Below are 27,832 nucleotides of genomic sequence, written 5' to 3' on the forward strand. Positions count from 1 at the left end.
GTGTCTATGAATATTAAATGCAAAAAGACTGTTTAAATATGAATCCTGCTACAACATAAAATGTCATAGTGTCTAAACAGTCTTATGTCTATTTCTTTGGCCTGTTTTGGACAGATTATGAAGAGTTTATTATAAAATAGCCTAGTGTCACATAAATAAAGCTTTTATTTGCAAATTTATGCTCAAATACTATAAATATAGTACCAGTCAAACATTTTGTGTTCAGTAGCCATTAAAACATATTTTGTTTCATATTGATGTTTAAATATTATAGCCGAATGTTATTTTTATTTGATATATATTGATTGTGAAAAGTGAACAGCACAAGTAATAAAGGACACATCAGATGCGCAATATATCAGAAGACATGGAGTTTGTCAGAAATGTTTTTGGCCACTTCATTAAGTTTTTCTTTGTAGTTTGTATTTCTTTGAAGTTTTTCTTCATTTTTTTGCCTTTCTTTAAAGTGAATTTCATTTGTATAAATTGTATCTTAATTTTAATCAATGTTTAATATATTTGCTTCTTATTTAATAAGACAATAGCCTTAGCTCTGGCGCGATCATGCATTGCACGCATGTCTCATAAATGAACCGAAACCCGAAATGATATTGAGTATTCTGTGTATCGGACAGTTTACAAAATCAAATGATTCATAAAATGTTTGCCATTGAAATGAATGGGGGGGGGAAAGTGTCCCAATCAACCTGAATTCACCCTTTACTCTTTGAAATCATAATTGCATTGCATTATGTTGTTTTAAATCCCAAATATTTACTTATAACATTCATCATTACCAATTATTCAGTTATTTGTATTTACTGAATACTGAATTGTGTTCAGTGTCACAATATTACGTTTTTTAACATGAGACTTCTTTCAAAAACATTAAAAATAGTAGTCAAATCTTTTGATAATTTAAAATATAATAGGCCTTTGTAATGTGCCTTTGTTGACTACATTCTAAATAAACTACAACAAAATAGATTTCTTTTGTCCTGTTGCTTAGCTCTGTCACATACACATACTCATTCATTATGCAGCTCATTATGGGTTCTTTTGTTCTCTCAGGTGCATTATTCATGATCATTCACAACCCTTCGCATATGGTCTTTGTAAAGAAAATTGTCTTACAAAATGTAAATCAATATATTGTTTTACGTGAATGAGTAGGCCCAATGATTCTCACACCAATTTGAAGCAAAAACATTAGGCAACAACACCCATTAGTCAAAAGTCTTGGGGACAAATATCTATTGTGTGCGTTTTGAGGCATTAACTTCAAAAAACATGCATAAATGTTATTCTCTCAAAAATACAAGCATGCAACTACTTTGTACGTTGCTCTCTTATTATGGTAGCCCAGTTTGTGCGGAATACAGTGTAATGACACTTTTGCCATTAATATGTTTATAAGCAACTGAAAAAAGGCACAAATGTCAGAGCATGTCAAAACTTCTCAAGGGCCCCAAAACAGCTCAGACTTCAGAGGGTTAATCTCTCAAAAAGAACAGTGCAGCACTCGGACAGTTTAGGCTTGCAACGTGGAAAATATTATGAATGAAGCTTTTGCCGAGATCACACTGCCCGATTTTAGCCCCGATTTTGACTCGCCGACAGTTTTTGCGAAATCATTTCTCCCTATGTCTCCCCAACCATTTCCTCCTCCATAATATTTTTTCTTTTTTGCTGCAAATCAGTGCACAGACTATCTGGATCGCAATAATGACTAATATATTTTATGAATAATAGGGATGCCACAATTCTCAATATAATATTGAACCGTTCGGTACGGCATTCACGGTTAAATACGCGCTTGGGAATTGCGGTTTTGCATTTAATTAATTATTTTTCTACAAATTCTATCATTTGCCTCCATCCCAATATAGGCCTACTGAACAGCGCGACATGCATCCACATCACACGTTAGTGGTAGAGTTATACTCACGGAACAGTATTGTCACAATCACGAAAGTTCATTATATGCATGCGTTTGCAGCCTTGCCGGTTAAATATTTCATTCACGTGCTTATGCACTTTTTTAACATGCGCTTTTCCAAGCACGCTAAGCGGCTGTCAAACACGCGATTACTGGACTAAGTAGTCGTCTTACTGCGTTAATACTGTCAAATACACACAATGTTAACATAAACACAGTCGGTTATGTCTAAAGTGAAAGTAAAATCAGAGTTTCTGTATATTAGATGCACGCAGGTCTTATTGAAAGACCTCTAGTGAACACACTGTCCTTAAAGGGACAGTTCACCTCTAAAATGATGTCATTATTTACTCACTCTAATGTTGTTCCAAACCTGTATTCATTTCTCGATGACAGAATTTTCATTTTTGAACGAACTCTCCCTTTAATGTTAATACAACAACAAAAGACAAATAGAAAATCACTCACTGCTCTTGACTGAAAAACTAATACAGTAGCTAAGAATCAATGTATATTTTATAGTGAAGTCTGTGTAGTGTTTTATTTTTACATTTATTCATACATTTATTTACTCAATTTCATACTTAAATGCTGCTGTACTGCTCTGAGCTGCCAATGGAAATCTTTATATATATTTATTTTATATTATACAATACACTAGGAATGTGTACAAGGGTTTTTTTTTTAAGTAAAGTTTTAAGTTTAAGTAAGGTTTTTCAATTCTTTAAGTAAAATAAAGAAAGAGTATTGCAAATAAAAAAATAGTATTTCTCCTTTTCTCCGTGTTTTTAAAAATAGAATAGCAAAAAACTGATGTGACAAGCCATCAGAACCGAACAGAACAGAACCGAAAACCGTGGTTAAAAAACGAAGTATGTATTGAACCATGGACTAACTGTATTGTTGCATCTCCATTCCCAGGGAAAGCAAGAACTGACAAAATTTAAAATGTGTACCTTGAATGCAATATAAGTCGCTTTGGATAAAAGTGTCTATCAAATGCATAAATGTAAATCTAATGAATTAATCATTTTTTTATATAACAATTTCAGTCTCGCGGGAGAACTCCAGTCCGACGCACGTGCGATCTTGCGTTGTTTCCTTGTCACTTCTCGCGTCTGTTTGCTTATTAAATGTATGGACGGGACAGTTTTTGTTTTGCAGACGGGACAGAGCTGTCGGTGATTCTTCCTCTTGTACAGTCATGCTGTAAAACCTCCTTTCACCAACCCATCGTGCAGTGTGAGCACAGCAGCAACAGAATGCAGTGTGAAAAGAGCATTGATCGAACAAGTTTGAAAATCGTGCAGTCTGAACTATTCATTACTTGACAACAACAGTTCCCTTTCAGTCAGTACACTACGAGTTACGTCAGTTACTGAAGAAATGGGGGTTTCGCTTAGAAGCCAATCGCCTTTGAGATCTACAAACCGAGCCAATGGCATGAAAATGCCATGGGTCTGCGGAATTTGCATAATGCAACCCCGCCCCACCGCGTGGGTATAAAGGGCGTTGCATTGCACACTCGCATTATGTTTCTGCTTCAGAGCAGAGTATCACTTGCCTGAGCGTTGTATATCTCTTCAAGACGAGCTTCTCTCCAGAGTGTTGGTGTGACGGCACGTTCCAGCGAGTTCTGCATTCCTGTCGATCTGTGCAGTGATCCGCACAGTGTGTGTGTTCTCCCTGGGCGCTTCAGCATTTCTGCAGAGTATAACTCCTCTCTAAAAGAGCTGCACATGGCATATCTTTTTCAAGATGTCTTGCCCGTGCTCTGTTCCTGGATGTGGGAGACTAGTTAGTCCATTTGACGGGCACGAACGCTGTTTGGCGTGCTTGGGCCTCATGCACGCTGAGCGCGCGTTTGTGGATGCGTCATGTTCCCACTGTGGGAACATGACCATCGCGGTGTTGAGATCGAGACTCAGTGATCTCCGTAAAGGAGGGAGAGTCCCCTCTACCACAACCCAATCTATCTCCTCCGCGAGAGGAGATACTTTGACTGGTGGTCAGGGTGATCTGAGGGTGACTGTGTGGGCCAACCCGACGAACATTCCTCGGGCCACACCCCCTTCTATCACACCGCAACCCGTGGTGTTGCCAGATGATGGCGCTGGCGTTTCCCGGGCTGAGCCCAGCATGTCATTTAGCGCACCGGCGGATGACGCTATGTCTCTCACCGCATCACAAGGTGGGCTAGACTCCTCTAGACTCCTGGGCTAGACTCCTCCTTCGGGAGCTCCTGCATTGCCTGAGTCTGATCCGGAGCTTACGGCCATGCTTTCCCGGGCAGCTCAGAGCCTTGGGCTTGTGTGGAACCCTCCGCCATGTCCCGAGCATTCGAGGCTGGGCGATTGGTATCTGGGGGCGGCCCGTGCCGAAGGCGCACGCCAACCCCCAGTGCCCTTCTTCGCGGAAGTGCATGAGGTGGTGTCGAAATCGTGGAGGTCTCCCCTGACCTTTCGCAATCGCTCGGCATCTACCTCCACCTTCGTTGCTCTTGATGGCGGCACGGAGAAAGGGTATACTGGGGTCCCCCCGGTTGAACGCTCTGTCGCGATGCAGCTTTGCCCGCAGAGCGCTTCAACCTGGCGTGGTGACCCAAAGCCTGTAGGTTTACGTCTACTCTGGTGGCGAAGACCTACAGAGCCGCGGGACAAGCTGCGTCCGCCCTGCATGCTATGGCCATCCTTCAGGTCTGCCAGGCCAAAGTGCTCAGAGACATGCACGAGGGCAACGCTGACCCTGCACTTATGCAAGAGCTGCGTGCAGCCACCGACATCGCTCTACGAGCGACGAAGGTGACTGCGCGCTCTCTCAGTCAGGTGATGTCCACTTCGGTGGTCCAGGAGCGCCATCTATGGCTCAACCTGGCTGATATGCAGGAATCGGAGCAGACCCGGTTCCTCAATTCCCCGATTTCCCAGGCTGGGTTATTCGGCGGGGTGGTTGAGGATTTTACCCAACAGTTCTCGGCCGCACAGAAGCAGACTGAGGCGACCAAACACATTCTGCCCCGGTGTCCAGCTGCTGCCTCCACCCAGCCGCCGGCACGCCACGCCGCATTGCCGGACACGCCGGATTGCTTAATATGAGACCGCTTCAGCACTGGCTTCGCGATCGAGTCCAGAGGTGGGCATGGCAACAGGGCACGCTCCGGGTCACAGTGACTCGGGCCTGCCGTCAGATCTTCACCCCGTGGGCGAACCTCAGTTTTCTACGGGCAGGAGTTCCCCTAGAACGAGTTTCCAGGCATGTTGTTGTTTCAACAGATTTACATTTAGTCATTTTAGCAGACGCTTTTATCCAAAGCGACTTACAAATGAGGGAAATAGAAGCAGCTAGAGCAGTCTAAGGGCAACAATATCAACAATATGCAAGTGCTGTAACAATTCTCAGTTAATCTAGCACAGAACAGATTTTTTTTTTTTTTTTTTTTTTTTTTTAATAAATAAATTAGACAGACAGACAATGAATAGAATGATAAGTGCTATTCTCGATCGGTCAGGTGTTGCTGGAAAAGATATGTCTTTAGACGTTTTTTGAAAATGGCTACAGACTCGGCCGCACGAATTGAGATAGGCAGGTCATTCCACCAGGTGGGAACGGTCCAGGAAAAGGTCCGTGACAGCGATTTCATGCCTCTCTGGTATGGCACCACGAGGCGTCGTTCACTGGCAGAACGCAAGTTCCTGGAGGGTGTGTAAGTCTGAACGAGCGAGTTTAGGTATGTTGGTGCAGAGCTAGTGGATGTTTTGAAGGGGAGCACCAGTGCCTTGAATTTAATGCGAGCGGCTATTGGTAGCCAGTGCAGACTGATGAGGAGAGGCGTGACATGTGCTCTCTTCGGCTCACTAAAGACCAACCTCGCCGCTGCATTCTGGATCAGTTGCAAGGGTTTGATAGTGCATGCCGGAAGGCCCGCTAGAAGAGCATTGCAGTAGTCCAGTCTGGAGAGAACAAGAGCTTGTACCAGTAGTTGTGTGGCATGATCTGATAGGAAGGGTCTAATCTTCCTAATAGGGCTGTCAAAATTGCCCAAAAATGACGTTCGAATATTCCCTCTAAAAAAAGCACGAATATTCGAACTATTCGAACATCTGGTTGCGCATTTTATCAATGACGTGCATTACGTCAATAACAGGACAAATTAATACAAAGACACATAACTACTTATATAGGTAGTCTATTTAAGTTTAAACATATTTAACAACGTATTACCTACACAAAAACAAGTAAATCAACTAATGGCTAAAGACCGCAGACCTCACTCTCTCTCGCCCTCAGGCTCTCTGCTCGGTTTAAATGAACAAACACATTTTGAGTGCTGATCAAGAGTTTTGTGCAAGCAATTTAAGGTCGCGACTCTTGTCCCAAATATAGCAGGCTAAATTCAGTGATTGAAACAAATATTAATATAAGTTTTACCGCATATTATTGAACACTCCGAGCGAGCTGTGCTGTGGTAAACATGGAACTTTTCCTTGACATGAAACGGTAAATAATCAAACCAGTGGAAGCAGTGCATTTATCCTTTATTCATGCAATATCTATTCAGTCAGTACCTCGGTTCCACTGCTTGACAGAACTCCCTGAAGCCTGCCCCATCCACGACACTGATCGCTCTCATGTCCTTACAAATGAACAAAATTAATTTCTCCGTTATGGCCTCGCGTGTTGCAGACAGAGAACTTGTGGCGGGCGATGCAAAGCAGTTTGCACATACAAATTAGTTGTTTATATTTACAAAACGAGCCTACAAAAGGCCGTTTAATAAAGAAAAGTTCACGACACTAAGTGAAAACTCACTAAAGTGTTTAGTGAAATTAGGAAACATTAGATATCATAAATTGAGTTGTATAAGTTAACGTTACATTTCTACATACATTTTGTTCTCATGTCACAAGTTATATCAAGGTTTATTTTGATCTGTTTTACATGATTCTTTTGTAGTGTGGTTTTCGGTGAAGTGTACTAAAATAAATATCGTCACCTGTGTACATTAGCCCACTTCTTCTCGACGTTTTTCCTGATAGTTTATAGAACAATTACTCCGAGTCGCCATCTGTCGCTTCAAAGAAAAGCACAACGGCGAGCGCGTCAAGTATAAACACCTCGTCCGTTTGGGGAGGAGCGCGCGCAGTCAGCGGAGGCTCGCGCTCTGGAGACGGGCCAAAGTACACAAGGCTTCAGGCGCGCTAGCGCCCACTCGCAAAGCAGACAGCCACGCCTCTACTACCGCGGGCGTTTTTTCCCCCACATTTTTTTATTTATTCGAATATTAGTTTTCACCTTCGAAATTCGTTTTTTAAAAACTATTCGAATATATATTCGAATTTAGAATATTCGTTGACAGCCCTACTTCCTAATGTTGAATAGTGCAAATCTGCAGGACCGGGTTGTTGCAGTAATGTGGTCAGTGAATTTTAGCTGATCATCAATCACAACCCCAAGGTTCCTGGCTGTCCTGGACGGAGTTATGGTTGATGATCCTAGCTGAATGGAGAGATTGTGATGCAGTGCTGGTTTGGCTGAGACCACAAGCAGTTCTGTCTTTGCAAGGTTGAGTTGCAGGTGATGTTCCTTCATCCATGCTGAAATGTCTGTTAGGCAGGCAGCGATACGAACACCAACCGATGGATCATCAGGTTGAAATGAGAAGTAGAGTTGAGTGTCGTCGGCATAGCAGTGATAGGAAAAGCCATGCTTCTGAATGACCGATCCCAATGATGACATGTAGATGGAGAAGAGAAGTGGTCCAAGCACTGAGCCCTGAGGAACACCAGTGGCAAGATGATGTGACTTAGACACTTCACCACTCCATGACACCCTGAAGGACCTACCTGAGAGGTAAGACTTGAACCACTGGAGAGCGGTTCCTGAGATGCCCATCTTCATGAGAGTTGACAGGAGGACCTGGTGATTAACTGTGTCAAAAGCAGCAGACAAATCCAGTAAGATAAGTACTGTGGATTTGGAGGCTGCTCTTGCCTGTCTCAGTGCCTCCGTAACCGAAAGCAGGGCAGTCTCAGTTGAGTGGCCGCTTTTGAAACCAGATTGGTTGATGTCCAGGAGATTGTTCTGTTCAAGAAACGTAGAGAGCTGATTAGACACAGCAACAGATGCCTCTGCCACAGGCTGGGGTGCCATGTGCAATGGACATGCTGCCGCGGGCTCCTGGAGAGGACCCCAGCGCCAATGGCATGTCAATTGCCTCGAGTTGCTGGCCGTATGTCTTGCCCTGCACCGCTTCCGAGCCCTGCTCAAGGACAAGCATGTACTGGTCCATTCAGACAACACGGCGACAGTAGCGTACATCAACCGACAAGGTGGTCTACGCTCCCGCCGGATGTCGCAACTCGCCCGCCACCTCCTCTTATGGAGTCAGAAACATCTGAGGTCGCTTTGTGCCGTTCACATCCCGGGAGAACTGAACCGTGCAGCCGACGAGCTGTCACGTGTTCAGACGCTGCCGGGGGAATGGAGACTCCATCCCCAGACGGTCCAGCTGATTTGGGAACAGTTTGGCAACGCACAGATAGATCTGTTTGCCTCCCACGACTCTTCCCTTTGCCGCTGGTATTACTCCCTGACCGAGGGAGTACCCGTACTGGCCCGGCCGGACCTGGTTCTCAGAACTAGTACACCTTGCGACAGCCCTTCCCTGGTCGATCCCTCTGAGGAAGGACCTCCTGACTCAGAGACGGGGCACACTTTGGCACCCACGTCCCGATCTTTGGAACCTAAACGTGTGGGACCAGGACGGGACGCGGCAGGTTTGAGTACCCTGCCACCTCAGGTGGCGGCTACCATCCCTTCCTCTAGGGCCTCGTCTACCAGACAGGCCTATGCGTTGAAGTGGAACCTCTTCGTCACCTGGTGCTCTTCTCGGCGAGAAGACCCCAGGAAATGTGCTATCGGGTCGGTGCTCTCCTTCCTCCAAGAGGGGTTGGAGCGAAGGCTGTCTCCCTCCACCCTGAAGGTTTATGTCGCCCTCCTCAGATGCCCTCTTGGGATTTTGCAGTGGTTCTATCTGCCCTGCAGAAAGCTCCCTTTGAGCCCCTGCAGTCTGTAGAGTTGAAGTTCCTTTCAATGAAAGTGGCGCTCTTGATTGCCCTGGCTTCCATCAAGAGGGTAGGGGACCTGCAGGCATTTTCAGTTGACGAAGCGTGCCTGGAATTCGGGCCGGCTAATTCTCACTGGATACGTGCCCAAGGTTCCCACCACTCCTTTCAGTGATCAGGTGGTGAACCTGCAAACGCTGCCTGTGGAGGAGGCAGACCCAGCCTTGGCACTGCTCTGTCCAGTACGCTCCCTTCGCGCTTACGTAGACCGGACGCAGTGTTTCAGGACCTCAAACCAGTTCTTTGTCTGTTACGGAGGGCAGCAGAAAGGGAAGGCTCTCTCCAAGCAGAGTTTGTCTCACTGGATAGTGGACGCCATTGTCCTGGCATACCAGGTTCAAGGCATGCCGTGCCCGATTGGGGTAAGAGCACACTCCACTAGGAGTGTTGCTTCGTCTTGGGCTCTAGCGCATGGCGCCTCGCTGACAGACATTTGTAGAGCTGCAGGCTGGGCGACACCCAACACATTTCGCGAGATTCTATAATCTCCGGGTAGAGCCTGTGTCCTCTCGTGTACTCCCCCAAATGGCCAGGTTCAGGTGTCATCGCTTGCTGCGCCATTCCACTCCTCGGACTGGATGCGTGCGCATCTACACTCAGGTGAGCTTCTCAGCAGGCCTTGTCTTCGGCTCTTCAGTAAGTAAACACAATGCGAGTGTGCAATGCAACGCCCTTTATACCCACGTGGTGGGGCGGGGTTGCATTATGCAAATTCCGCAGGCCCATGGCATTTTCATGCCATTGGCTCGTTTTGTAGATCTCAAAGGCGATTGGCTTCTAAGCGAAACCCCCATTTCGTCAGTAACTGACGTAACGTTTCCGTTCCCTTCCTTCAGGGAACGAGGGTTACATATGTAACCGAGACGTTTCTATATCAATATTTTAAAGAAAACAGCCTTTAATAATGTAGAACTCCAAACGATAAGACACTGATCAGATCCAGCTAATAATCATACATTTTAATTATGCAAAAGATGCATGAGTCCCTACGCCGTGAGGCGAATGTGAAAAACAGAGAAACCCACTCTTCGTTGAGTAAAATAATAATGCGGTAACGAGGTGTGTACAATTTAAACAACCTTAAATAACTCCATTAACAGTAGCTGCTGTTCAGTTCAGTGTTTAATAAAATGACTGGAATACCAGGGACGATTAAGCCTAATCTCAGATTAACAGCTACTCACCTCAGTGACAAAGCATTAGCACATACACATATATAAAATTAACATATATTAAAAAACCTGCATGCAATGCTGAAAAAGGAAATATGTCAAGTAGTAATTAAAACGTCCTGTGAGTGTGGGAAGATGTAAATTATGAGTAGCAGTGAAAGCAAAATATCCATGAGCATCTCAAACAAACCCAATCCTACAAACACACACCCGCCCATGACTGGGTTACTAACTAATGCCTGAGGTGCTCATGGAAAAATATTGATTTCGCTTCCACACTGAAACAAAAATGTTATCTAGTGCCATCAACCCGTTCTCTCTGATGGAGGCCTAAAGAGTGGGTCCACTATCCATTTCTGACTTCCAGATTGCCAATGAACTTCTCAGTCACCTGAGAGAAAAACACTGAGATCTCAAAACACTATTGAATTTCCCCACAAGCTGTGAGAACTGGAAGCGTTATGCCATTTATCTTACTGCACTCTCCTCTGTCACATGACCAAACTACAGAATCATGTTAGACATGCCCTGAACTCATCTTAAAATGTGCATTATAAATGAATATGTGATTCATAATAAGAGTTGCGTTTTAATACCACACTAAAATGTGAGGAAAAATTGTGGTCACAATTGCTAATGCCAGAACGGTTAGATGTGTCACCACACTCATGCACTCAGAAGAGAAGATATTTAGTGAAAATAATTGGGTTAGAGACAATTAGCCAGGAGTTCAAAAAAGACTATGCCATAAAAAAAAACTTGTTCTGAAGACCTCAGGTACAATAAAGTGATTTTCACTCTGCACCTAAGCCCAGGTTATCATTGTTCTAAACACCACTAATTTAGAAGCGGGGTTAGCACCGCTTTTTACCTGGGGTTATGAAACCCTGCACAGCAATGCTAGAGCCTTTATGTAAACATATTGCGTGCTGTGTTTATCCAATCAGTGACACTAACACCACAAATACAAAAATAAGGACATTCAACCCAGGGTTTTTGAATGTGTGACTAGCATAGTCAAGCAAAACTGATCTGGTTGTTGCAGGTCCACCAGCAGCCCTACAAAATTCTGTTTTAATTCTAAATTTTCTAGATTCTGTATTTTTTTCAGTTTAAAACTTTTTGGACTCCCATTTTAATGGTTAGATTGAATTTTAGTAATCAAAACGTACAATTTCACAATAATTTATTAAAAGTTTATAAAAAGTTTTTTTTTTTTTACATGTTTAGGGTCCTATGAAACCGTTTTTTTTTTCTCAAATTCCATTTGATTTCTTTTTACCAAATTCTGTGTTTTCTGTTTTAAAAGTTCTGGACTTAGCCATTTAATGGTTTAATTAAATTTGGATAATCAAATGATTTAACAATAATTTTTACCAATCATTTTAAGAATCAATTCTATATGTTTTTTTACCCCAGAAATTGTGTTGTGTATTCTGTATTAGTGTATTACTATGCTGATTCATCCAGTAATTTAACAAGTGAATTAGTCACTGAATCATTCACTAATGATTCACTAATTATTCTTTAAATAATTCAAAATTAAAAAATGTTAAATACACTCCAGCAATTAACATTTTTGTTTGAACCTCTAGTAAATTAGTTGTCTGTTGGCAATCCTGGGACAATCATGATTTCAGTATGAATAAAAAAAAATGTGATTCTCAATTTAGTCGTGGACCTCTACTGGATGTTTACAGAAATATAAGCATTAAATCCACATTGTGTCATGATAGAGATGCGTTCCTGCTTGTAAAGGTATTTGATAAAGAACGACTGGGGCTTTTAAATGGAGATTAAAAGTTACACATATACACACACACACACATTTATATTATATTTATTATATTATATTATATTATATTATATTATATTATATTATATTATATTATATTATATTATATTATATTATATTATATTATATTATATTATATTAATTATATTATATTATATTATATTATATTATATTATATTATATTATATTATATTATATTATATATTATATTACAACCCCAAATCAGAAAAAGTTGGTACAGTATGGAAAACACAAATAAAATAAAAAAATAAGTGATTTCTAAATTAACTTTGACTTGTATTTCATTGCAGACAATATGAACACAAAATATTTCATGTTTTGTCTGGTCAACTTCATGTCATTTGTAAATATGCATCCTTTCCTGTCATTCAGACCTGCAACACATTTAAAAAAAAGTTGGGACAGGAGCAATTTAGGGCTAGTAATGAGGTAAAATGGTTAAATAATGATGTGATTTGAAACAGGTGATGTCAACAGGTGATTGTAATTATGATTTGGTACAAAAGCAGCATCCAAGAAAGGTCTAATCCTTTAGGAGTAAAGATGGGCCGAAGATCACCAGTTTGCCAACAAATACGTGAGAAAATTATTGAAATGTTTAAAAACAATGTTCCTCAAAGAAAGATAGGAAGAGATTTGGATATTTCACATTCAACAGTGCATAACATAATTAAAAGATTCAAGGAATCTGGAGGAATTTCAGTGCATAAAGGACAAGGGCGCAAGCCTAAGCTGAACAACCGTGATCTCCGATCCCTCAGGCGGCACTGCATCAAGAATCGTCATTCATCTATAAGCGATATCCCAACATGGGCTCAGGACTACTTTGGCAAACCTTTGTCAAGTACCACAATACGTAGTTACATCCACAAATGCCAGTTAAAACTGTACTGTGCCAAAAGGAAGCCCTATGTTAACAGTGTCCAGAAGCGCCGTCGACTTCTCTGGGCTCGGAGGCATCTGGGATGGACCATCACACAGTGGAAACGTGTACTGTGGTCAGATTAATCAGTATTTCAGGTATTTTTTGGAAGGAATGTACGCCGTGTGCTCCGGACCAAAGAAGAAAAGGATCATCCAGACTGTTACCAGCAACAAGTCCAAAAGCCAGGGTCTGTCATGGTATGGGGTTGTGTCAGTGCCCTTGGCAAAGGTAACTTGCACTTCTGTGAAGGCACCATTAATGCTGAAAAGTACATAGAGATTTTGGAGCATAATATGCTGCCTTCAAGAAGACATCTTTTCCAGGGACGTCCATGCATATTTCAACGAGACAATGCAAAACCACATTCTGCACACATTACAAAGTCCTGGCTGCGGAGGAAGAGGGTACGGGTACTTGACTGGCCTGCCTGCAGTCCTGACCTGTCTCCAATAGAGAATGTGTGGCGCATTTTGAAGCGCAAAATGCGACAACGAAGACCCCGTACTGTTGCCCACCTTAAGACTTGTTTGCAGGAAGAAATTACAAAATTACACCTGAAACACTTCATCACTTGGTGTCTTCAGTCCCTAAACGTCTTTTAAGTGTTGTGAAAAGGAATGGCAACATCACAAAGTGGTAAATGCTTTACTGTCCCAACTTTTTTTTAAATGTGTTGCAGGTCTGAATGACAGGAAATGATGCATATTTACAAATGACATGAAGTTGACCAGACAAAACATGAAATATTTTTTGTTCATATTATCTGCAATGAAATAAGTCAAAGTAAATTTAGAAATCACTTCTTTTTTTTATTTGCGTTTTCCATACTGTCCCAAATTTTTCTGATTTGGGGTTGTATATTATATTATATTATATTATATTATATTATATTATATTATATTATATTATATTATATATTCAGACACCAAAAATAACCACATAAAAAATGTGTCATTTTGCACATGGTGAATAACTTAATTCAAACAAAGACCATTCAAAGGTTCCCTGTGGTGCAGCAATTATCTGTGATTTACATAGGTGCTGTCTCAATGCACATTTAATGTTTTATAAATTACCTCCTCGCACAAAGCCATTGGTTGCAATCGCAGAAGTCGAGCAGCCCGTGATGGTAGTCACAACAGTTGCCATAATAACAATGACGCAGGAATACGCTGTGGAAATAAAAATGTGAAATTACAGTAAACATCTTTACCGACCCATCTTAAAAAAAAAAACAAAAAAAACAAAAACAAAAAGACAGCACTAAACACTAGCCATTTGCGTCCAGCTTCATATGCAGTACATTTCCAGTGTTCTTCAGTGCGGTGCCGGTAAATGACAGCAGACCGCTCATAACGCCTCATAGCAACATTCAGCGTGTGCATGAGAAATGACTGCAGCTCGATGGAAAACACAAGAGTTTGCTTGTGAATTGAAGTGCTAATTCACACGGCCAACCAAAGTCAAACCTACCAATTCCAGCCTGGCCCACGATCCAAGTCATTCGAATGAAGAGCATCACACCCCATATGTTTAACATGCAGCGCACCTGCACAGAGGAAGGATGCAGTTTAGACTCATGCTGACAAAAACATCAACGACCAAAGCCGTTTCTCAAACCTCGCCACGGACCGGCCATGACATTCACCGGGACCAATGACCTCAGGAACCCATCCATGTTTGAAGGAATGCTGCGGGTTAAGGTCTACTCAACGGCATGTCCATTATAACAGAAAATAGCTATCACTGTTACAGTAACACACTTGCAGGAGAAATAAACCTTCACAGACCTCCAGCGGCTTTAAAAGCACAAAGATTTTATGTTAAAGTGGCTTATTTAATCTGTAAATCATCTAAACTATCTTTTAGTGGCGTGCCTACTGTTCTAGGTGTATACACTTCTGATTACTTTTATTGAATTTATTGATTTAAAGGTACTGTAATTCCTGTGGGTGAGTTTGCTCCATGTACATCCTGTTCCTTTCTAGTGTATCATGCCAAATTTGCTAGGTTTACATGGTCTTGTCAGCAAAGTTCTGTGATTATAGTTTTACACAGATCAGTATGTGATTCTTTCACACTAGTCAAGAGAACAATGTCAACAAAGTCTTGTGGCGATATTAAACAGCATGTACTGTAATGTTCATTAACTTTCCCCATTAAATGTACTTTAACTGTAAGTGCCTTACTCTACCAACAATTCTTTTTGCTTCATGTTTTTTTTTTTTTTTTTTTTTAATTGACGGGAGATTAAAAAAAGGTTCTGAGGTAACAGACATTACACAACAAAGGCTGTCGACCGAGAACCCGGAGCAGTCCTCTAAACACACAAAGTTTTCAAACACTGAATGAATTCCTGCCGTGGTTTGAAAGACACTTTGGATGAAAATGAATTTTCACTTGTTGACACTATGAGAAGCTGTTTGGTGTCAAATGTTAAGACTGGGAAGGTGAAAATGAGGACAATTTCAAGGACAAGGAAGACCTGTCAAAATACTGACCAAGAGACAAGAAGCAGAGCTGATATGTGAACCATAAAGCTTTTACTGGATTCAAATACACCCCCACCCCCACACCCACACGTGTCAGAGAGTTTGTACTGAGCAAAGCCACAGCTTGTTGAGAGCATTAGCATAGTAAACATTACAAAAGCATGACAATTTAACATTCAGCCTCTAATATGAGTCTCTACGGTCAGCAGATATAGCAAACTCACAAAAAGACCAATTATCACCCACAGCTGAAAAATCTCACTCATCAACATTCCTTTCTTTCTTTGATTTTGAGTGACTGCCATAATTCACAAGTCAAATGACGCTCTCCAACCACACAATACAGTAGAAGTCAGAAGAGTTGTTGGACTTGTTAACTCATCTTAAAGCAAGTTCTTACCAGCACTCCTTTGATCCATCCAAACTTCACCACGCCTTTAGACTCGGATGCCTCTTTAGCTGCGGCCTCCTCGGCTGGGGTCAAATCTTCACCGTTGGCAAACCCATCCTCAAAAGGCTCCTGCAATCACAGATATATACAAGCATTAATACATTTGATTGTGAGGACTTTTCTATGGAATAACATGCATGAATTGATTGATGAATTGCTCTAGACCCTCCATCCATGCTCCTGGAGAGATACCTTACTTTAATTCAATTTATTAATTTAATTTAAAGATTATTACTGTAATTTCTGTGAGTGAGTTTGCTGCATGCACATGTCCCTTTCTTGTGTACGTATAATGCTAAAATTGCTGGGTTTACATGGCCTTGTTTAATTTCATGTTTAAAAGATAAAAAATTGTTTTATGCCTTCATTTGATGAGGGCTGAATCGATTCTTTGAGTAACTCAAATTCAAAAAATCATTGAGGCAAAATCATTTGCCTCGAAGCTTCGTTTAGTCCATTTAAAAAGGTCCCATGGCATGGATTTTTTTATTATTTTATAATGTTTCCTGAGGTGTACTTATATTGTTAGTATGGTTTTTACATTAAAAAAGTCATAATTTAGAAATAAAAAGCATTTTTCTATACTGATATTAGCCCTCTGGCTTGAATGCTCTGTTTCAAGGGACGTGTCTGCTGTGAGAATTCTGTGAAAACGCCCACTGTTGTGATTGGCTGACATCTTTGCATTTGAAATGAGTATTAAATTATGTGGCGGAGGGGGCGTGGTTTAGCAGGATCTGCAAACATGCACTGCCAGAGACAGGGTTCCCACTCTTTTTCAGCAACCATTTTCCAGTACTTTTCCAGCACATTTTCAATTTTACTAAAAGACAAGGATCATGCCAAATATTGCTTAAAAAGCCGTCTAGTTTATTGCCATTACTTAACAATTCAGCATTTTTCAATATGAGCTCTTAATCATACATTATGACTATGGAAGCTTGTTTACACCATAGAATAGAAAGAAAAGGTAATTGTGACATTTATCTCGCTATTCTAACTTTCTCGCATATTGCGAGTTTACATATTTGTGATATAAACACGACAATTGTCGCAATTCTTTTTTTTCCCTCAGAATTGGACAATTCTGAGAAAAGAAAAGAAAGAAAAGAAAAGAAAACATGCCTAATAATTCTGCACACCTGAATATAAGGTGATTTTCATTTCCAGCCTTCATGAACAATTATATATCACTTATACATTATTAAATACTAAATCAATAGTAGTTATTAGGATTACTGTGGTTTGGAATTGGTCAAATGTGCCTGGAAAAAAAATATGATCAGAAAATCAACGTGCCTAATAATTCTGCACTCCCTGTATACAGGCTAGGGGAACTCATATTAATGTTAAAAAAAACTCATAAAATGAACATTTCATGCCATGGGACCTTTAACTACACACAGGCATGTTGCAGAAGAATATTTTTTGTTTAAGGAGTGTGCACGGATTGCGGTTATATCAATTCCATTCTAATAATTGCGGGTGGATGAGAGAAATCATTGTGTTGATTTTAATAAAGAACTAATTTCATGGTAAAACGCAATGAATGTGTGTCATTCTTTAAATTTAGTTTTTAGCTTATTTCAAGATCAAATACCGCAATGCGAATCAAATTTTCAGATTTTGTTACCATTCACATGCATTATATGACTGACAGTTACAAATCTTCACTTGTGATCTACTGAAGAAACAAAGTCACCTAAATCTTGGATGCCCTGGGGGCAAGCAGATAAACATCAAATTAAAATGTTTGGGTGAACTATACCTTTAACCTATATAGTTATAGATATACATTTTATAATTCTGAAAAAAAGTTAAATAGTGCTGAAATTTAGTGCATGCACATAGGCGCGAGAGAGCGAGCATTTTCAGTTCATTCCAATGGAGTTGAGCTTCACACTCAAGCACAGTAGCAAACATGGCGAAGGCAAGCGAAATGTTGACTCTTTCAAATCAGAGATGTGGTGGCATTTTGACTTTTGAAGACAAATAATCAGCACAGTGCGAAGCTTCATTTACCTCCGTCTGCATGTAAAAAATATTAATAGGCCAAACCACCCTGACCGGTGTATCTGATTTTTTTAAATAAATTTATTATGGCCTTTATTAATATTGCCTTTATAACAATGTGAAACCCCTGTCACTGTTGTACTTAAATGTTACTTGTCTTTTATTTCTGCTATTCCTCCTTGCAAGATGAGGGTGAAGGTGCCAGTGTCCACCCCCTGCAACAGACAGACTGAGCTGAAACGACCTCCTCCCAAGAAAACACCATTGGAAGATGTTATTAATGTTTAGAAAAAATAGATTTCATAGAGACACCAGTAGCAGTATTAGTATTAGTGATACTAGCCTTCATTCATAAATAGATGGCATTAATGTGTTAAATAATGTTAACTAATTAACCTTATTGTAAAGTGTTACCAATTCAACAAAAAATTTAAATATACTGTCTTTTAGTTGTTTCTACATACATTTTTTAATCGATTGGCAGCACTAGTGTTACATTTTAAATGTAGTTTTATTATTTGACAAAATATTTCAATTTTACAAAGAAATATGCAGCATTTTGTCTGAGAAAAACTTCTACAGCATTTATTAATCTTAATTAATGACACTGACAACTTGGCTATCTTTAAATATCACTAAGATCATGCCTGCTTCCAAAATCACAATCACAGAGGGTGATTCTAGTAAAGCACAAGTTTAACGTTTAAATAGCGGTTTAAATAGTAGGCACTTTACATGGCTGCTCGCTCTAACGTTAACCTACATAAATGTGTGTTTGCGTGGAAGCTGAAGTATTTTTAAACTTAAAATACTTTATATTTTATAAATACTAAATCATTTTGGTCATACAGATAATGCATCATTTGAAACGTAACAGGCCTGAATTTGTGTAAGCTTAAAATAAACCATTTTTGTAAAATAAAAAACAAACAGGATGTGCTTTCTGCCATCTCCAAAAATAAATTAGAAACTTAGCGGTAACACTTTACAATAAGGTTCATTAGTTAACATTAACAAAGATAAATAAATGCTTTATAAGTGCAGTTCATTATTAGTTCATGTTAATATCAACATTTATTAATACTTTATTAAAATCTTGTTAACATTAGTTAATAAAAATACAGCTGTTCATGGTTTGTTCATGTTATTTCACAGTGCATTAACTAATGTTAACAAAGATTAACAAATACAGTAATGTATTCTTCATGGTTCATTCATGTTAGTTAATACATTAACAAATGTTAACTAATGAAGCCTTATTGTAAAGTGTTACCAACTTAGCATATACTTGCCTCCCATACAAGAGAAATATAACTATAGAAAGCTTGAAATGTCCACACAGTGCAAACTCTAGCGTCTCAAGCCAAAACACCACAAGGCTTTTATTTCACCTTTAGAGGCCATTCTTGCACTGTGTAATGACAGTGGAGCCTTCTCAGCTGCTCTCGCAATGGACCAACCAGGAGAAACTATCGTTGTGGATTATTGCCGATAACCGATAGTTCCAGTAGTTATAGGCTATCGTGCCTATAAAACCGGCAAAACCGATAAATCAGTCAACCCGTACACGGAATGAATTCAGCCTGTAATACGAGTCTCTACAGGCAGCAGATAGGCCTATAGCAAACTAATAAAAATACCAATTATCACCCACAGCAGAAAAATCTCACTCATCATCAGAAGATCTCTAACCCAGCTCCAGAAGAACTACCTTCCTGCTGACTTCAGTTTCAACCCTGCTATTGATTTTTAAGTAAACCTGAACACTTTGATTTTATTATTACAATTGGAGCTGAACTCTCTAGGAGCAAAGTCGAAGACTATGGAAGGATATCGCGAACAATTTTCAAAAGGAATTGCAAATTGTATTTGCAATTGCGTTTTCAATTTGTGGACGCATAAAATGTGACAATCCAAATGCAATTGCAAATCGCACATTGCCATTTGCATTTTCATTTACGCGAACGCACAACGACTGCCAAATTTCAAATGGAAAAGCAAAGTCTGTTTATCGGTAAGCCCCGACCCCCTTAGTTACTGTTGCTAACTCGGACAAACAAACGGAGCTGCTATATCTTACAATGTAAAGCTGTCAGTGTGAAAACCTTATCCCAAGATGTTTTTGGACACAGAATGTAGTGTATACCCCGTCCGAATGATGGCCAAATTTTTACTGATGGTTTATGAAGTTTATTACATCATTTTTCACTCAAAAAAAATCATCGTAAGAGCTGAACAAACAAACAAAGCATAAGTGCGCATTAACGTCTCATTCACAATAGGGATGTTAACCGATGACCGTTTGACCGATGGTTGACCGCATCAACGTTAACCGATCAAAGTTGTCGGTTAAAAAAAAAAAAAAGTGATCTCTAAATTAGGCTATTACAGACAGTGGACTAAACGCTACTACAGTTAGCCATCTCATTCCAAAATCTTTTTGTGTGAAGTGAACAAATCCCTCACACTCAATTTTTCATAACTCGCCTGTTTGTACTTAATAAACCAATAAAAACATTTGGCGCGAGGTCACAGCGTTTGGGTTTGCGCTAAACGTTACTTTTAAAACGTTAAAAAGTAACGTTAAACAGGTTAAAACACTCGAGGTTAGAGCCAGGGCAGACGACAGTATGAAGCGTACAAAGAAAGTAGTAGTTTTTGGGACCATTTCACCAAAAAGAACGACACAGATGTAAGTTGCAACTTGTGTGATACAGTGCTTAATTAGAAGGCACACCTTCTAATTAAGCTAGACCTGCCTTGGCCGGTGCGTCTTTTACGCATTCTGAAGGTGCCTGTTTTATCCATTGGTTTTATCGTGTTCCAGTCTATTATTCAACATTCCGCATAAGATGGGCTTACATTTGGAAATATATTACATCTACATTTCAGTGGTAACACATAAGGTGTTGATCATCATCTTTCTTTATTATTGTTAGCACTACCGCGAACTAAAGCGGCGTCTCTTCGGAGCTGTCATTTTCTTAAATGAGCCGCGGCAATGTTTCAAATGAGCTTCTAACGCTAGACAAATGCCTTTATTTTCAAAGCGATCACCTTGTACCCAAACCATTTCGAAACTAAGGAGCCATTTGTCCTCCGATTACAAACAAGCTCCTCGGCGCCGTGTTTGCGGGACTCATGTTTCGCGCTGTAGGGGATTTTAAAAAAGTGACGTGAGTGGAAGGCAGGCAGCAGCGCCGGGACAGTGTGTGTGTGTGTGTGTGGATCAACATGATTGTTTGCTTTGCAGCCTCTTTAAATGCCATTTCAAAAAAGACCAAGCATTCGATCTACGTCAGAGAGGCAGCGCGTCCACGAATCTTTCTACAGCGTCGATGGCAGGGCGGCCAGAGCGAAGTTTGATGCTCTCGCCGGCGGCGATGTGAACGCACAGTGTGAGAGCAGGAGGCAGAGCGGCAGAGAGATGAGAGAGTTGTGAAATTGCAGGCGCGGCTCGCGGCTGTTATTTCAAATAGCGCAGCATATTTTAAACTAATCGGTTAACCGGTTTCAACCGGCTAATGAGGCTCGGTGGTCGGTCAAGAAAATGTTTAGTTTTCGCCATCCCTAATTCACAAACTCTCTCTCTCTAGCCCTCTCTCCGTGACATTACCATTAACATACACAACTTTTGGTAAACGGTTAAAGCATCCCTAATCTTCATTTCTTCATGACAATTTGCTTGCAACCAGAGCAGTCTTCTTTTGGTTTCTTATTGTTTGGTTGGCAGGTGATAAATAGTCTATTTCCAGGTTTTTGGCTTTGTTTGAAGTGCAAAAAACTGCACAGTAATTTTATGACTTTTTTGTTGTTGTTGCTAAATAGACACATTGGATATTTCTCCCCATGTTCTTAGGAATGAATAATGATGAAAAAGTCCTTGGTTTTCCACCACTTGAGGGCGTGGCCTACTTTCCGGCTACATCAACTCCGCCCTCAAGCCTGATTGACAGTTGACTGTCTTAGGCATCGGAAATGCAAACACAAAGGGGATTGCGATTCCATTTGAATTTTGTGCAGGTTGTGGCAGGACACGGAGGAAATGAAAGAGCAAATAGGTGATTTTCTATTGCTATTCCAAAATGGCAGGGTCATAACTTGTAAGACATTGGAAATGCAATTGCAAACAGACTTTGCTTTTCCATTTGAAATTTGGCAGTCGTTGTGCGTTCGCGTGAACGAAAATGCAATTGGAAATGCGCGATTTGCAATTGCGTTTGGATTGTCACATTTTATGCGTCCACAAATTGAAAACGCAATTGCAAATACAATTTGCAATTCCTTTTGAAAATTGTCTGCGATATCCTTCCATTGAAGACTCCTTCTCTAGACCAATATCATATTACTTTCATTACAAAATGGAGATCTCAATATTTGAAAGTATAGTAAGATTTTGGTACTGCTAAAAAAAGTTAATGTCACAGACAGAGATAATGCTGTAGTCTGAAGGAAGATATATTTATCGAAAAGTTGCACTAATGCAAATGAAAAAGTAACAGTAAAGTCAAGTCAACTTTATTTATATAGCGCTTTTTACAATGCAGATTGTTTCAAAAGCAGCTTCACAGTGGTAAACAGGAAAATAATACAACAGAATTTGATTCGGCTGTACAGCCGCTCTGGAGAAAACGGTGATGTCAGCAGCTCATTGTGACAATGTGGGCAGTTCAGTAATTTAGTTGATATAGTTAATTTAGTTTGGTAATTCGATTTATTTGGATATTTTAGTTGAAAATTTAGTGTCCCCAACTGAGCAAGCCAAGCCAAAGACGACAGTGGCAAGGAACCAAAACTCCATCAAGTGGCATAATGGAGAAAAATAAACCTTGGGAGAATCCAGGCTCAGTCGGGGTGTCAGTTCTCCTCTGGCCAATTAACAAACAGTGTATGATTATTATTCTGGCGACCTTACAGGTCAGAAGTCATATTAGATCGGAATATTCGAAAGATCGGAGGCATCACGCCGGAGACGGGTTTATGGAGGATGACGTGCCGATTAAACAATTACTATATAGGAATATTCGAAAGATTGGAATCATTACGTCGGAGACGGGTTTATTGAGGATGCCGCGTCGGTGAGAAAATTTCAGGGGGGAGTCTAATTGGCACGGTCTCTGCAGACAATTCAGGGATGCGTTGGTCATGTCTGGGCGCATGTCCACCATCTGATCTGGATAAGGCCCGGATCCGGCTGACTGCTGTAAAACTCGGGATAAACAGAGAGACTAACATTAGCGTAGATGCCATTGTAACGAGTACATCAGGTGTTAAGGGAAGTGTTCCCGGTTCTGGCCGACCTAGTTAATGCAGCCTAACAATCATTTAATTGAAAAATGTTGTTATGTGTATGCTAGGGTTGCCACCCGTCCTGTAAAATACGGAATCGTCCCGTATTAACAAGCAAAATGACGCATCCCGTATCAAACCAATACGGGACACGATTTGTTGATTTGTTTGCGTTTTAGCGGCTTTGTTGCCATAGTGGCGGAGTCTCGAGACCATGCGCTGTGCCGTGTGCCTGAAAACTTGCACGTTTTTTTAAAAAACATGTCGAGCTTGCGTCGCGTCCACCGTTTGAACGCAAGAGGGTCTCCGGATATAGAGCGGAATATCAAAAAGGTATCAAAGGGTCTGTCCAGTAACTCATGATGAACCTCAGGGCCAACTGCACACTTTATGAGAAGCATTTCAGTGTCTCAGTCTGTCTGACTTAAAGCAGCAGCGCTGACAGACGCTGACGGTCTATGTGACAGACACATCCGTGCTTCTAAAGGTATAGGCCTATTTTTTTTGGATAATTTTTAATGGATAATATATTAATATAATATTCCATACATTATCAGAGTTTGGCAGACAGAATTATTTTTTTTAGACTGGTTAATTAATATATTATAGCCTAATTAATGTTATTATTAATTTATAATTTAGCTAGGCTATATTAATCATACATCATAAAGAATGCTGTCATATAAAGTTAATGACATTTAAACAAATATTTAGATTAAAATGGGACAAAATTACATGATAATATTCATAATTTAAGTAAATTAATACAAAAAAAAGTGATTACTGGTTCTGAATGACTGCTTAAAGGCTGCTGTTCACTGAAAAATGAAAATTCTGTCATCATTTACTCACCCTCAAGTTGTTCCAAACATGTATAAATGTCTTTGTTATGTGGAACACATAGGAAGATTACTATGGTAGTCAATAGTGTTCCTAAAGCAGCCTGTTACAAACTTTCTTCAAAATATCTTCCTTTGTGTTCAGCAGAAGAAAGAAAGGTTTGGAACATCATGAGGGCGAGTAAATGATGAAAGAATTTTCATTTTGGGTGAACTATCCCTTTAAAGTGCACCAAATAGGCTACTAAAGAGTTCTATAGAAATAAATAAAATAATCAAATGTAAAATATGTGTTCTGTTGCAAGTTCACATACTTGATCTCATGTTTTCTTATGGTTTATTGTTGAGCTGTCAAGTTGTCAATGTTGAAATAATTATTTTATGACGTATTCTTTATTTCTGTACTTTATGCAATTGTTTTTGGGGGGGGTAGTTGTGAATGGGTGTCCCTTATTTTGCCACTCTGAAGGTGGCAACCCTAGTATATGCCACAGTAAAGAGATGTGTTTTTTGTCTAGATTTAAACTGACAGAGTGTGCCTGCTTCCCGAACAATGCTAGGAAGACTGTTCCAAAGTTTAGGTGCTAAATAGGAAAAGGATTGACCGCCTGCAGTTGATTTTGATATTCTAGGTTGGTTTTATCAACTGGCCCAAATTTTGAGACCGCAATAAACGTGATGGAGTATGTGTTAAGAGCTCGCTCAAGTACTGGGGAGCTAAACCATTTAGTGCTTTGTACGTAATAAACAAGATTTTAAAATGTATGCAATGTTTAATAGGGAGCCAGTGCAGTGTTGACAGAACCGGGCTAATATGGTCATACTTCTTGGTTCTAGTAAGAACTTGAGCTGCTGCGTTTTGGACCAGCTGGAGTTTATTTATCAAGCGAGCAGGGCAACCACCCAGTAGAGCATTACAATTATCTAGCCTTGAGGTCATGAACACATGAACTAACGGTTCAGCATTTTGCATTGAAAGCATATGCCGTAATTTCTATATATTTTTAAGCTGGTAGAATGCAGTTTTACATATGTTAGAAACGTGGCTTTCAAATGAAAGATTGGTATCAAAGAGCACACCCAGGTTCCTAACTGACGACGAGGACTTGACAGAGCAGCCATCAAGTTTAGACAGGTTACTACTTGTGGAGTTTGTCCAATAATTAAAAATTCATTTTTTTCTGAATTAAGTAGCAGAAAATTACAAGTCATCCAATTTTTTATATCAGCTATGCATTCCGTTAATCTTGTGAATTGATAAGTTTCGTTAGGGCGTGAAGAAATAGAGCTGAGTATCGTCAGCATAATGAAAACTAACGCCATGCTTCCTAATGATATCTCCCAGGGGTAGCAAGTACAGGGTGAAAAGCAACGGTCCTAGCACTGAGCCTTGCGGTACTCCATACTGAACTTGTGATCTGTGTGACATCTCTTCATTTGCTGCTACAAACTGATAACGGTCAGATAAGAATGTTGTGGTCGATAGTATCGAATGCATCGCTAAGATCGAGTAACACTAATAGAGAGATACAACCACAATCGGATGATAAGAGCAAATCATTTGTAACTCTGATGAGAGCGACCTCAGTAAGATGATACGGTCTAAATCCTGACTGGAAATCCTCACAGATACCATTTCTTTCTAAAAAAAAAGAAGCATAATTGTGAGGACACTGCCTTGTCTAGTATTTTTGAGAGTGGCCTGTAATTGACTAATTCTGTAGGATCAAGTTACGTTTTTTAATAAGTGTTTTAATAATGGCCAACTTAAAAGTTAAACAAATACTCATGACTTTAAGACTTGATAAACCATAACCTTCACAGCAGCAGAGTTAACCTTGTGTTTGTGAAAGGTCAAACACAGGAAGTGTCCCTCCTACACAGAAACAATGCCATGACGAAGGCAGCTGCCCCATTACAGCTCCTGGGACATAAAGGACCCTGCCTGGATGTCCAAACAGAGGGGGAGAGACTTTACATGACAAAATGTGAAGTCTACAACATCCTGTCCAAGCAAACATAAAGCTTTAGTTTTGACTATGTGGAAAAAGCAAACAGCAGTTCGATGCAATTGCAGGAGCCGGAGGGCGTATTGACATTCGTTAAATGAGGTTCAACGGGAGTATAATCATGCTGAGGACAAAAGTACTGAGAGAACTCTCATATCTTCAGCGATGATAAATGGTCAGATGTGGGGTCCAGGTCTCTTCACTCCACACCAGCACATTTCTTTAGGATATTGATTCCTGCTGGAAGGGCACGTGAAGCTTACGTCCTCTTTCTTGTCCTTGACCAAATGAGCGAGTGTTGATGGGATTCATATGGGTGACATTGAGTGGTGATTATTGATGGCTGATAGCTTCAGGACATACTGTATTACACATGTAATGACTTGGCAGCACTATACTATTTTTCCTGTCCACATAAAAATCAGCACAATCTTTAATTTTTATCTCCGGTCTCACACATGCATGATCTTGCGTTATTTCCTTATCAATTCTCACGTGTGCCTGGTCCGCGAACAATGTTTCACAACCAGAGTTGTCGGTGATTCTTCCTATTGTAAAGTCACGCATTGTGAAACCCCCTGTCGCTGAACCATCATGCAGTGCACACGGCAGCAACTGAATGCTACCCCAGATAGAGTGTGAAAAGAACAGTATATAGTATACATTTCAAAAAAAGGCAAAATGATGTATATAAAATTGCTGATAGATACCTTGAAGATCAGCAGTGTCCAGATAGAGCAAGAAAAACACTCAGAAGCAAGGCTGTAACAATTGGGATGGCAGCTAATAATTTTTGGAATAAAAAAAATCTTAATTAAAAATAATAAAAACATTGAAAAAAATATATATTGTCTGGAACGAGACTGAACAAAAAGTACACAATTATACATCTGCGTGGTACCCGTGGCATGTGGCAAGGGCACCGGGGCGTCACTTGACCCATCCATCAACATGAGCACCGCGTCCAGCATGAGTTCAGCAGCAGCGACACAGGGTTTTAGAGGGGGATACGGGCAGGAAATGAAAACGCTGCTTTGTTTGAGCTTTAGAGCTTTTCAACAGCTTGTCATGAATCAGCGAGGCTCAGTGAGGGGCACGTGAAAGACTAGACAACATAAAAGACACACACACACCCCAGCCCTGACCTCCAAGACAACAGTCCCACTCAACTACCTTTCATACACACTAGAGCTGCAAGATTCTGAATAAATTGAGAAATCACAATTTTTCTTTTGTTTAAAAAAAGTCTCCCATGACTCTGAACAGACAACTAAACAAAATAACATGTAACTGGTAACATTTGTCAGGTTCTGACAAAAAATAAAAAATAATTTCTAGTCTATTTACAAATATAATTTATATATTATATTATATTATATTTTTTATATTATATTATATTATATTATATTATATTATATATTATATTATATATTATATTATATATTATATTATATATTATATATTATATTATATATTTTAATTAAATCGCAAGTTTTTTATATTTTGACATTGTAATTTCAGTTACTCTCCAAATAAATTTAGAAACAATTTAAAGACAATATATTTTAAATGTGTTGTAATGGCATCGTTTTATGAATGAAGGCCAGTATCACTGATACTAATGTGTCTATGAAACATTAATGACGTTACATTACAGTATAACTGAAAGCTCCCAATTTCAACATTTATTAGGCTTTAAAAAAACAACTTTTAATTTAAGTGACCTTAGAACAATCTTTACATAAACCCATTATAATAAATGT

At 39.9% G+C, this 27,832-nt stretch overlaps 1 protein-coding gene across 2 annotated transcripts in view; it reads right to left on the reverse strand.

Moving 5' to 3' along the window:
- Positions 1-27,832, reverse strand: part of slc12a2 (solute carrier family 12 member 2) — a 148,514-nt gene that overhangs the window by 73,533 nt on the left and 47,149 nt on the right. For both annotated transcript variants that reach the window (XM_079805350.1, XM_079805351.1), the window contains exons 2-4: positions 15,869-15,988; positions 14,450-14,525; positions 14,053-14,148 (exon numbers count right to left, since the gene is read on the reverse strand). In XM_079805350.1, the coding sequence (XP_079661476.1) occupies positions 14,053-14,148; positions 14,450-14,525; positions 15,869-15,988 (292 nt within the window). The remainder of the gene's footprint in view (positions 1-14,052; positions 14,149-14,449; positions 14,526-15,868; positions 15,989-27,832) is intronic.

This window comes from Gobio gobio (assembly GCF_949357685.1).
Source record: "Gobio gobio genome assembly, chromosome: 22".
NCBI lineage: Eukaryota > Metazoa > Chordata > Actinopteri > Cypriniformes > Gobionidae > Gobio > Gobio gobio.